At 40.9% G+C, this 13,856-nt stretch overlaps 1 protein-coding gene across 1 annotated transcript in view; it reads right to left on the bottom strand.

Annotated features, from left to right (window-relative positions):
• zmat4a (zinc finger, matrin-type 4a) overlaps positions 1–13,613 on the bottom strand; it is a 108,155-nt gene extending 94,542 nt beyond the window's left edge. The window contains exon 1 of the mRNA XM_027282929.1: positions 13,512–13,613. Coding sequence (XP_027138730.1) covers positions 13,512–13,613 — 102 coding nt within the window. The remainder of the gene's footprint in view (positions 1–13,511) is intronic.
• Between the last annotated feature and the right edge of the window lie 243 nt (positions 13,614–13,856).

Below are 13,856 nucleotides of genomic sequence, written 5' to 3' on the forward strand. Positions count from 1 at the left end.
ATTTTATTGTATGTGGTGGGATGGGAGCCTTTTTTTTCTTTTTCTTTTCCTTTCTTCTTTTTGTTTTTATTCTGGCCTGCCCATCCTTGCGCAAGGGCGGATATATTATCGTCTCAGGTGTGCTATTTGAGTTTGGAGCGAGAAGAGAAGTTGAACCGAGTTAGAGTCAGTAACGGAGAAGGTTATGGTATCCCCTGGTTACTGAGTGGGGAAGTTCCTCCCACAGTGCTGTTGGCACATCTTGCTATTGTAATTCTGTGTTGTCTGTTTTGTGTTTTTCAGCGGGTTTCAGTCCGGTGCAGGAACTTGCATGTAGATCATAATGCACTTGGAGGCTTAAATATTGTCAATAAAATTGTGATACCTGTGAACATTGAGCTGTGCACTGGAATATTAAGGGAAGACCACTCTCCCATTAAAAGGAAAAAAAATACTGTCATCTCTAAAAAAGGAAAAGATGTTATATTGCCATGTTGCAGGAAAACATCTGAATAAGGGAACATTTATAAACTGCAACAGTGTGGCTTTGATCAGTCTATTTCTCATCTTTCACCACCAAGAGCAGAGGGGTGGCAATACTGTTAGGAAAAATTTACCAGTTAAAAGTTATCAAATGTATTAAAGACAAAATGGCTGTTTGTACTTATCTCAGCCTCCTTTATGGGGAGGACTTTGCTCTTTAACTGTTTACTGCCCTCCATGCCATCCCCTCAACTGTTTTGTCGGGAGGCTTTTGCCAAACTATCTGAGCTCGCGGTGAAATACTTCTTGTAGGAGGTGACTTTAATTGCCTCATGAATCCGTTTGATGGACAGTTCCCTCTAGGTGCTTTAGCCTATCGAAGCAGTCAAAACAAATCGTGGTCTGTGCGAGACCTGGGATATGTGGATGTTTATAGGACACTTCACCCCGTGGATAGGGAATTCACCTTTTTCTTCTAATCCCATAATGTACACAAGAATTGATTACTTCTTTGCCCCGAAACAGCTTATGGAATCTATTGTCTCCTGTTTCAATTGGAAACATCATAATATCCGATCATGCAGCAGTTTATTGAATGTTACAGTTAAAAACCTCTCTAGAAACCTGCAGTGGAGAATGGATACCTCGATTTAAGAGATCACAAATCATATCATAGTTTTACTACAGAATTCAGGCACTTTCCGCCACCAACTCCCCCAGCTACCCAACTCGTCCCTGCTCTGGGAGACCTTCCAAGGCTTATGCCAGGGGGTTGACATTCTTCTATACTGCTACCAAAAACGTAAAAACATGGAGCAACCATTTTACTAGAAAAAAGGTAAGTATTTTCAGAGAGGGAATATATCAAGAAACCTTCGCAACTAAACTGAAAAAATTACTGCATTCGTTCCACAGTAGGACTCCTTACTACAAAAAAAGCAGGGGAGAAATTAGGTTATGCAAAAAACAAGATTATGTTGACACATGGGACAAACCAGGAAAAATACTAGCTAATTTAACAAAAAAGCGTGGGCTTCTCAAATTATCAAGGCAGTTTGGACGAATCGGGGGTTTGCTCCTCTGATTCTAAAATAATTAACAACACTTTAAAAAATTTTATACAAAATTATATCAGTCAGAACACGCTAACAATGCTAAAACTTAATGGAAGCTTTCTTCTTGAACTTGATCTTCCAACCATCTCACAAGATCAGAAATCTAAATTAAATGCCCCGATCTCAGTGGCTGAACTGGTGAGGCCATTCAACTTCTCCGGTCAGGCAAAGCACCAGGCAGTGATGGTCTTGGTAGTGAATTCTATAAAGAGTTTCCAAACATCTTATTAGACCTATGATAAATATGTACAATCATCTTTTGAATGTGGCACTCTCCCACCATCACTAAGGGAAGCTAATATTTCACTGATTCTCAAAAAGGGAAATGCCCTAAGAATTGTGCCTCATATAGACCGATTTCGCTGCTGAATGTGGATTTAAAAATCCTCTCCAAAATCTTGGCAAGACGCCTGGAAGGCTTCTACCATTTATAGTGAAGGAGGATCAAACTGGCTTTGTTAAGGGCCGTAATTCCTATAACAACATCAGAAGGTTGCTAATATTATCCAGTTGTCTGAACAGCAGGAAGAATGTCTTGTGATTTCCCTGGATGCGGAAAAAAGCCTTTGATCGTGTTGAGTGGTCTTATTTATTTTTTACGCTTGAGCGGTTTGGCCTAGGTGGTGACTTTGTTAGAAGGGTGGGGTCCTATATACAGATCCAATGGCTGCAGTTCTAACCAACGGACTTAGGTCCACCAAATTTTATGGTCCAGAGGGGCAGCAGACAGGGCTGTCCTCTGTCACACTTTTATTTGGCAGTGGCTATTGAGCCCTTAGCAGAAGCCATTAGACGGACCCATTAATGGTCGGTCTGGATTGTGGGAGAAAAATCTCATAGATTTAATTCATATGCGGATGATGTGTTGTTATTTCTTGTTTAACCCTTGGTATCAGTCCCTCGTCTATCCAGATATTGGTCAGTACGCTGTCTTTTCGGATATAAAGTCAATTTTTCCAAATCAGAGGCAATGCCCCTAGGTAATCTAAAAACGTCCACCAGATAATCCTGATCCTTTTCCATTTAATGGTCCCCACTGTTTTAATATACTTAGGTATATCTATTACATCTAAATTTAACCAGTTATTCAAGTAGCTAACTTAACCCACTATTGATAAAATAAAACAAGATTTGGAGAGATGGAACGACCTTCCCATGTCATGGCTAGGCCGAATCTCACTTTTGAAAAGAATGTTCTTCCGCGCCTGCTCTATCCAATACAAATGATTCCCATTATATTTAATCTTAAAATAGTTAAAAAACTCAATGGGTGGTTTAGCTCATTTTTTGGAGTAAACAAAGACCACGGATCAGGTTGTCAGTGCTGCAGTCATCAAGTGTAGAGGCGGGCTAGACCCTCCCAGATATTAAGAGGTACCAATGAGTGCCCATCTACGTTACTAGCTGATTGGATCAAAGATGATGCTTCCTCAATCTGGCTTGATATAGAGTCCCTATTAGGGCTGCACGATATGGCCTGTAACCATATCTCAATATTTTTAAGCTATATGCGCATACACGATTATATCTCGATATTTGTGTGTTGTTTTGTACTCTTTTTTAGCGATTTAACACTTGTCATATTTTTTTATGATTTTTAATGCATTTCATATGTAAATATGAGCTTTAAAGCAGTGCAGATCATACTTGGCTTATGAGACACTGTTTTAAATCAAATTTTAACCATTCTTCATATTTATAAAATAAACCTTTAATAAATTAACACCCACGTCTTATTTTGAAAACCGGAAGTGTCCACACAGCTGCAGTAAGCTAGTGCGGACTTTCCCCGTTTTCTCAAAGTTTTTGCCATAACGTCGGCAATAAGGGCGCACTTGAAAATTTGGAGCAGCTGACGTGACACGCGAAAACGAGAGACGGCTGGCGTGCCCGCATGCTTTTCTCGGAACCAAGTCGTCCGTCTCCATCTTCAATTACAGTTTTTCTTGATGCTTATAACACATTACATGGATTCTTATAGCACAATTTCTAAAACTATTAACATTTCACAAAACCCTTCACCGGTTTGCAAAACTGAACGCACAAACATTGCTTTGCACTTAGTTTGCAATTTCGTAACACACACTATTGGAATGTTAAATACAATTCACTGCACAGGACTCCTTTTGCAAAACTGTAAACACAGCTCCACTGCTTTACACTCAATTTCCAGATGATCTCTACACCTCCTATCAAAAACTATACATATTTATGGCTATTTTTTACACAATTCTGCCAACTGTCAGGCCACACTTTCACATGTGAAAACTATTATTTATAATTATTCACTTTGCAATCAGCCTGAGCACTATAAATAAGCCACAGGTAAGCTTTTTGTGGAGAACAATGGAAGAGAGACGAAGAGTAAGAGGAGTGAGAGTAAGAGGAGGCGAGGAAGAGGACTTGGAGGTGAGAAGAAGCAGGAGGACGAGGAATGTGACAAGGAAATGAATTCTGAGGAAGAGGAGGAGGAGTGCAGACAGAAGCAGGGGAGAGGGACAGCGAGACGCAAGGAGGAGCACTTAGAGGAAGAGGACAACGAGGTGCACTTAGAGAAGAGGACAACGAGGTGCACTAGAGGAAGAGGACGAGGAGGTCAGAAGCACAAGGAGAACGAGGAAGGGAAGAGGAACGGGAAGGAGTACGAGTAAGAAAAGAATCACTATGTCATCAGAGCTACAATGTGGACCATGTATCAACCATGGCATGGCCTAAGGGAAGGCTGGCCAACGGGTTCAACCCAACCTGAGCCGCTACCTGTAGCAGGCATCATAAGAACATTCGAAATGAGCAATCGGTTAGTACAGTATCTTCTTCACACAAAGTTTTACATTATACTGTAATAGTGTCATATTTCTTGAGAAAACAATATACTATACATTTACCGTAAAAATACTGAAATTACTGAAATTTTTTTTTTTTGTGCCTTGACCTGAAAACCCACTTTATTTACGTATTTGGATGTGTGTATAAATATTCATTCACTTTGGACCCCTGTGTGTTCTGTAAAAAGTACTGAAAACCGTATGCCCTGCCAACGGATAAGCAAAAGCCAAATGAGTTTTTATTGTTACTGTCAGTGTGCAGTGGCTGCTTTGTGTGCTTACTGAATTATGAGTTGTGTGCACCGTCGGATACAAAAATAATATTTTTAAAAGAGTGTGAACAGTTTAGCAAAAAGTGCTTATGCAACAGTACAAAAACCGCTTTTTCAATGATCTACTGTGTTTTGTTATTTGGTGAAAGGTTTTGCGATTTGTGTGTAGAGTTTGCAAAAAAAGCCAAAAGTTTCAAAAATTTGCGTCTTAGCTTCAGAAAAAAAACTGTAACTCGCTTGTGCTCTTCACTTTCTCTCCTCACTTGATACAAAAGTCACGCATGCGCGCAAGGGATTTTTCTGTGTGGGCGGGGGGAATGGAAAGTGTGCTGCGTGCTGTGAGGAGCACCAGGAGTGAGTGACACAGGCAAAACTGCCGACGGCTTAAAACATTTTCGTGACAGTACTCGATGGTCGCGATATGTCATTTCATACATCTCCCGTAGAACAAGCCGCGATATATCGAGTATATTCGATATATCGCCCACCCTAGTCCTATCCAATTGTCCTCTAAAAAAAATACTTTTTATTGATAAACTGAAATGTATCAAAAAACTTTGCAATAATCCAGTTACAATTACAGTTTTTCTCCATTGGTTTGGCTCATTTCTTGAAACTGAATGCATTCTCATAACTATAAAGCAATTTGGCCAAACAGACTTGCAGTTCTGCACAACACTTCAGATAACAGCAAAATGTAATTTGTCTCCCAAAAACTACTCATCCATGCTTCAAAATGACAAAATCCCTTTCCCATGTAAATAGTTCAGTACCATAAAAATGGCATGGATCCTTCTCAATTGCTTTGGCACATTTTGATTCATTCAGTACTTCTGTCAACAATAAACTTGGATGGTACTGCACAACTACATGATCACCTGGCAATGTTGTACAGCTCCCAAAACAGTTTACCCTTCAGTCAAAAACTACATTCCCTTCTCATATAACTAGTCAGTGCTCCAAAATGCATTGTCCCTTTGGTATTGTGTAAGTACTGCAAGTCCAAAATGCTTAGACGCTTTGTCATGGCATATTTCTAACTATAGGCATAACATTTTCACACCACCACACACACTGCACTCTTCTGCCGAGGAATTTTCATTTTTTTCTCAACTAATGTAAATTGTACATTACACGTAGGTAGGGGACCGTAAAAAAGGAAAATATACACAAAATACAAAAACCCACAAAAAAGAAAAAAAAATTAACAAATCAGCACTGTAATACAAAGAGTCACAAATGAAGACATTTGTTTAGTCACGGTCCTCCCCTCTCTCTCCTGGTCACCATCCTCCTCTTCCTGGCCATCCATTCTCTGTGCTCTGTTCGGCCACAGTTCTCACCACATCGCATCTGATGTTGTCTCTTGAGATACAGCGCAGGAAGAAGCGTCGTGCATGCCTAAGCCATCCTCTACACTGATCCCCTGTTATGTCCTCACAGGGCCAGCGTCCATTGCCGTCATGAGAGGCCCTTGGTTTTTCGCATGGTGTTCATACACTCTCCATCTCCAAGCAGAGAAAAACTCCTCGTATGATTGAGGAATGGAGAGTATGGTGGCAAGAACACATTGTGCATTCTTGGTGCATGTTGAACCATCCCCGGTGCGTGGACCCGGTGGAAACTAACATTGTCCCCTATAATTACAAACTGGGGTAGGTGGGGCCCTCGAGACCCCTCTCATTTTCGGGACCAGACAAGATACAGTTGATCCAGGAAACGGGGAGTTTATCTGTGTTGTATGGGCCCAAACTTGCATTGTGGGTGGCCACACCATTTTCTGAGATGGCCGCGCACATGGTTAACACGCCTCCTTCGTTAGTCAAAAACTATTTCACCTAACCTGATTATCCTAATTTTACTATAACATCTTCCAAAATATGTACTGTATTCTATTCCAGTTTCCTAACACTATTTTGACAATTGAGCAGACTATTCTGCATATGATGACTTATACGATGAAAATGTGCTGACATGTTTTGAGGACAATAACCATGACACTGAAACCAACCATTTGGGATGATCAGCAAGATACATTCATTGAAAAATTTACTAAATGTTGGCTGATTGTGTTAACTTGTAGGATACTGTTACATAGTATTTGCAAGGATGTACTAAAGGCTTGACACATGTACAAAGCATTTGGAAATGTGTGAAAGCCATATAAATGCCATTCTGTTGTGGAAACTGCAAGAAGTTTTTGGGGATTGTCCATGTTGTTATGAGATGTCATCTCAGTTTCAAGAAATGAGCCAAACCAATGGAGAAAAACTGTAATACTGTTAGAGCATGGAGGATCACACGGCATATGGAAGGCAGATCGGGGCTCACGTCAGTCTTCACCCCGATCTTTGATAACCCTGATTTTCTCCCGGGAACCTTAGATGGGGCTTTTAAATGCTGGGCAGCTAGGGGAATCGTTTCCTTGGGGGATCTTTTTGTTGGTCCTGCCCTCATGACCTTTAGCCAGGTCATGGGGAAATATGACATATCAAGGAATGATCTTTTTCGTTACTTTCAGGTCAGAGATTTTATTATAAAAGATACATATTTGCTTGCCGATATGACTGTCACACAGATAGAGAAACAAGTACTTCTCTCTCAGGGAAAGACTGCCATTAGAACCTTTTATGCCAGTCTGGGAGATTGCTCAAGTTTGGGCGCTCGGACACTGGGAGAGGTCTGGGAGAGGGAACTGGGTGTTGAGATAACAGAGGAGATGTGGGACGGCATCTGGGATAATGCAAGGAAGATAACTGTCTGTAACCGGACAAGAGCGATGCAATTAAAGATTCTGCACAGAGCACATGTTGCCCCCAACCGTCTCTCAAAATATAGACGTGATGTTTCTCCGGTATGTCTTAAGTGTAAAACAAAAAAATTGGTGACCTCACTCATTGTTACTGGTCCTGTATGAAAATACAAAAATTCTGGAATGATGTTCTGATTGAAATGCAGAGGGTTTTGGGAAAAAGGCTTGAACTTAACCCGGTTTCCCTTCTTCTGGGTGAACTTAACCCGGTTTCCCTTCTTCTGGGACTTTCAGATGAGCGGGTCACTGATATGTATCAGAAAAAACTATATAATGCTCTGACATTCTGTGCCCGGAAATGCATTCTTATGCACTGGATCATGGATAAGGCACCCTCAGTGTCGGGATGGCACAGGACAATAATGGAATACATGCCGCTGGACTTTCTCACCTGTCTTCTGCACTCCAAAACAAATGTCTTTGAAAGAACATGGAAACCATTTCTTGACTATATAAATGTAAATGTTTCTGCTATATTGATGAGAGCATTTGTTTAAAGAGAGGGGAGGAGGGAGAAATGGGGGAAGTAAACTGATGTTTTTTTTTTCTTTTCCTTTCTCCCCATGTCTAGCTTCCGCTGTATTGCACTCTAGGTTGTATATTGTACCTGGGAGATTTACCCAGGACTGCTGTATTTGGGTTTTTGTAGTGCTGTTCCCAGCTTGTTGTTGTTGTTGTTGTTTTTGTTGTTGTAGCTGTAGTTGTTGTGTGGGCTTGCTGTTTTATCTGGTCCTGTCTTTTGTATGTCTGTTCATGAAGAAAATTAATAAACACATTTATAAAAAAAAAAAAACAGTTCATATATAATTTTTAATTTTTTAGGCTGGAAAGAGAATTAATTCTGGTTGTCTTGGGTGCTGAAATAAGATTATTTAAGGCTGCAACAATTCATGTTTCTCAGCTCTACTGAGCTTTTTCCAATAGTTCAACACATTGTATTTTACGGCAACTAACAATACATGGATAAAGCTAGCTAGCTAGTGAACACAGTGGAGCATTTAGCAGCGAAAAAGCCGGATATTCCCCTTAGGAGTTGACGAAGATGCTAAAATTTCTCTGTGTCTACATTAATAAGCATTTGCTAATTTACCAAACCAACTTTATAAGGAGAGAAGAGTTGACTTAACTCAACACCTACACCCCAAACAGTATTTCACCAAGCTCTCACCAACCACTAGAACTCAGCCATCTTCCTCATCAACATTTTCTATCTTCAGCCTCTTCTCCTCTGCCATTATGTCCATAGAGGCTGCTGAACTGGGTTACAGTGCCTGCTTGCCCAGCTTTTCACTCCATAACACTGTATATGAAACACATCATTTCCATCATGGCTGTGTGCTTAATCCATTAACGCTCTGCTTGTACGGCTCCTGCCATGTCTATATATCACCACAGTCTTGGACCAAACTCCATCCTCCAAGATGTCAATGCTTGCTCCCACAGAGCGCGGTTTATCAGAGACTACCTCCAGAATTTGGGAGTGAAGAAGATGGAATGTCCTGCCAGCAGTCCTGACCTCATCCCCATTGAATACCTGTAGGATCAGCTTGGCCTGCTGTTTGTGCCAGAGTGACCAACCACATTGGCTGACTTGCGATAAATTCTGATGAAGAATGGGATGCCATCCCACAGCAGTGTGTAACCAGGCTGGTGACCAGCATAAGGAGGAGGTACCAGGCTGTTGTGGCTGTGTATGGTTCTTCCACATGTTACTGGGGCTCCTGTTTGTTAAATTAATAATTAGTTAAGTACAGTATGTCTTGTTTCTTCAGACTTCAATCATCCAAATGCATCAAATCTGTTACATTTAAAAGGGAAATAATCAAGCTTTCCAATGGTATGAGAATTATTGCCAAGAAGCATTGTTACAACAAAGAAAATAATCTACCAAACACACTTACAAACTTACTTTTTGTGTGTACTTTAGTTTTCATGGTGTCCAGAGAGAGGGAGAGAGAGAGAGAGAGAGAGGGAAAGAAAATAAAACGTCAAAAGACATCAGTATGATTTGTGGCCATCATTTCAGTGGACTAGTGTAGTTACACAGAGAGTTAAGCCAGAGTACCCGGAGGACATCGGAGGGAAAACCAGGAAACATGTCCTCCACATAAAATATGATGCAGTTTTATCCGGAGTCCAAATTTGCATCAGCATTCACCTGATTACAAGTCAAAAGAAAAAGTCAAAGAAAAGTTAGATTTACTTTAAGATTGTTTCACTAATTTTATATTAATGTGCTCTAACTTTCTAAAATGTCTATTTTGGGGCCTTCTGTGAACATATTATTGTCAGTAGTAAGACATGGTTAAAGTAGTGATCAGCCTTCAGTTCACTTTTCTATGTCAACCTACTGATGAATATTTTTGTGCACCTAAAAACATAGATATAACAATGTACTTGTTACATACCCAAATATAATCAAATGCAATCAGCAGTTTACTGTATATGGTAATGTGATTACAATTTAGGTTGATGAAAAGTGACAAGGATACAATGGATTTTGGACACCCACCCTCTCTCCGAAGCCTTATTTATGAGGGCCTCGGGGTGACAAGGATACTGAAGGGTTCAAAGGATGAACAGTCTGGGGTCACTCCCCATTCTCTTTTCTCTGTGAAGTAACAGGCAGTGATTTAAAAGAGGCTCTCGTGCAAAGCTTAGAGCAGGGCAGCCTGTCAAGAGAGGCTGCAGCACAACCCAACACTGTACACATGCAAAGAGACGGATGCATAAATTAACATGAGCCACATGAGTCTTTGAACTATAAACCAGAGACGGCTCTGATCCTTTCTGGAAATGAGCATTGGCTTTGATGTGTTTGAAAAGGAGGTTTAAAGATCAATTACATCTCCAGTCTCTACTGTCACCGTAGGACTGCTTTAACTTTGCAGTTTAAAAAGCAATGGATGAAAATTCAAAGGGACGTCGACTAGATCAGAGATCACCGTATTAGTGTGAGTTAGATGACCAGTCTGTCAACTGAAGGGGAGATGTGGACTTCATCTTAAAGCTTCAAAAACTTTTCTATTTGATTTAAGGAATTAATTCACAATTATTGTTATATTATTCCTTATTTTACTCAATGAAGATTTAACTAGCAATCTGGTTATCCAATAATTGCAGTAATTCTACATTCAGCCACTGAAACCAAATGAAGGATTTCTATTTTATGCTGCTGTTAATGCTCCATGCAAGCTGATGTAAACACCCAGTGAGGAAACTGCTGTCTTTAATGTCACCCTAAAGGCCCCAGAAACTATTTTGTACAACACTGTCCCTGTCCCGAATGGCTCAAAGCTCTGCTGTCTGCATCCCATTACCTCTCTTATCTCTTTCTTCTGTCACAATTGTACTAATGCGATGAAGCAGAGCCAGCAAGCTACTTTAGGCACACAACCAGAGTCTGCATACTTTTTTCACTCCATAACACTGTATATCAAATGCATCCTTTCCATCATGGCTGTGTGCTTAATCCATCAACTCTCTGCTTGTACGGCTGCTGCAATGTCTGATGCCACACTGCTCACCTGAAATCTATGCTGGCACTTAGCTGCTGCCATGGCTGCTGAGCTTGGCTGGATGGAGTGGTAGGGTGGCAAATATCAATACTGTACATATTCTAAATTTGCATAACTAAATCACTCCAGGCTGATTGAGGTAGAGTTAATGTGCACACCTCGCCACACTAGTCACCAGTCAGAATTACAAAAATGATGAAGACACCACCCATAATGCTGTTTGAAAGCTGGTTTCACTGTTCAGCTGAAGCATCATTTGCTGTCTGGATGGAAATCTGGATGGATGAAAATCATTCAGCTCACGCGTCACATTGTAATCACTGAAAAAAATATTGCTCAAAGGCATAATTTATATCACAGCCTCAATATTCCACAAAGCAGTCTGCTTTTGTTGTTAGAACTCACAAAAGCGCTAAAAATATACAAATCAATGGAAACTAAACTAAAAAAATATCTTAAAAGATGTGAATAATTTTTTTTCGTTCTTGCCTTCATCACTATGACTCAAACCTGTCACGATGCATTAGACCCTGACTGTGCTAAAACAGCATCCAAACACAACGGGCCAAATGCTGCATTCAGCATTCACAACACAAACACAAGATGAATATTTGATTTGGATTGGTACAGCCACTTTCCTGTCCCCCCTGAAGAACAAAGCAGTTCTCCTGTTACCCATGGACAGTTACAAATACTTTAAATAGCACTTAACAGCTCCACATTGAGCACAACACCCTGTAGGAAACACAGGAAACACAGCTCGGCTTGTGAAGAGCTGGAGAGGAACTTTTTTTTCTTTGACAAGATTCAATTTTATTAGAAACCTGGTCTGCATTAGCAACTATAAGGAGTCAATAAAAATGCGAAACTGAAGGTCTTTATTTTCTTTCTCTAACCACCAGCCACGCTTTACTAAAACCTGACAGTGGACTTCAGTGTTCAGATGTGCAACAGCAGCAGGCCTGCAGTCAGATTCAAAGTGACAGTGAGTGAGAGGCAGCATATGTAGACAGAGGAACATCCACTACCTGACAACATTCAGGCAGGAGGAAGGAAACCAACCGACTGCTTTATTTCACTGTCCTTGATGTGGCTGCTTAAGGTCACAAGTCTGGTTTTTGTGTGCAAAAGAATAAAATGCTGTTCTATGCATATATATGACACACCTTTTAGAAGGAGTGTTTACTGTGTACATATCTAATTCAGTCAGAAACATGTGAAGTGTCAATTTAAATCAAATGATTATAAAGTTGGATTTTACTAAATGTAAGCACATAAAGACCCCAGGGTAGGTGAAGGACCTGCAGGGTAGTACTGAGTAGTGTGAAGTTATAATGGCTGCATACTACACCTGAACATGATTGGACACCAGCAGTCAAACATGGACATAGACACAGTCTCTGTGATGTCACATATGGGTTTGAGGTGGCTTTTGGCAGTCCTGCCCCTCTGCCTCCTGGCTAATCCAAAAGTGGACAAACAGGTTCAGATGAGGTGGGTTGGTTGCTCAAAAAGCCATCTGTGACAGTACCCACCTGTCAATCAAAGTGTCCACACTCTGAATCCTGCATAATTTCTAATACTAATCAGCTAATGCAAGAGACATCTCAGTGCTCTGACAGAACAAACCTTACGCTCCATTAGCTGCTGAGTTTGTGCTCGTGTCTATCATACAGCACAAGTCTGCAACCAACAATGTTACAGTCTAGAAAGACAACAAGACAACATGCTCAAGCCCAGATGAGTGCAAACAACACTACAGAAGTCCTTACACACTGTTTACTTCTGAACAACACCAGGTGACAAACATGTGAGCAAAGCAACTTGAAGTGACTGACAGCCAGCCCCCAAAATATCAGAGCGTGTCAAGGAGCAGAGCGTCACTGGGATTAGTATGTGTAATGTAATATGGTTTACATAGAGGTTTACAATAAGGTTGATGTAGAGCCTTTGTCAGTTTTACCAACACACACACGCACGCACGCAAGCACACACACACACACACACACACACACACACACACACAGTCAGCAAGCTCTCATGCATGATTTTGGTTTACCCATTGGAAGCAATTTAGTGTTCAGTGTTTGACACACTTGGCACATGGACAGGATTGTCTAACCCTGTGAGCTGCACTCTAATTACTGAATTTTAAATTTGAATTCACACAAAGTAAAATGGAACGCAGCTTTTCAGTGATAGCTTTGCTTATTTAACCATAAATGGCACCTTTAGCATCTGCTCTTTAGAAGTGATGCAGGAACACTTAAGTAGGAGCAGAGAGGTCAGTCAGACGGTTAACATTCACTGCTATTATTCTTTCATTCCCATCGTTGTTGTTTACTGAGGTTTAATGAAAAAATAACTGGGTAAGCTCAGGTGAGTTGTGTGTTTATTGACAATATGTCAGCTGCATGGCTCAGGTGTACAGGTTAGCCGAGTGTCTCTAGGGGCCCTAACGGTGTAGTGTATCAGTCATGTAGGGTAATGTGAGGGGGAGTCTCCACCTCATAATGAGCGACCCTCTGGGACTCGGAGATGAGCTGAGCGCTGCACACTTTGCAGTAGCTGTCTGTGAAAAGCCCGTGGTCCACCTCCGTTGACTTCATCTGGAGAAAGAGACAAATGCAGACATGGTTACTGACCAGGGTGCACAACAAATTTTAGGACAACATGTATGAGACACCCTAAGATGTCAGAGGTTCTGGTACTGTGTTGAATCACTAGCCTACCAAGTTACGTGAATTTTGTTATTTAATTAAAAACGGGAGTCTGAAACACACTAGACTAGTGATGCCCTGCTCCAGTGGTTTCCAAATCTTTTCTGTTAAGCCCCTCTTTGATGACATAGG

Source organism: Larimichthys crocea, chromosome X (genome assembly GCF_000972845.2).
Source record: "Larimichthys crocea isolate SSNF chromosome X, L_crocea_2.0, whole genome shotgun sequence".
Lineage (NCBI taxonomy): Eukaryota > Metazoa > Chordata > Actinopteri > Sciaenidae > Larimichthys > Larimichthys crocea.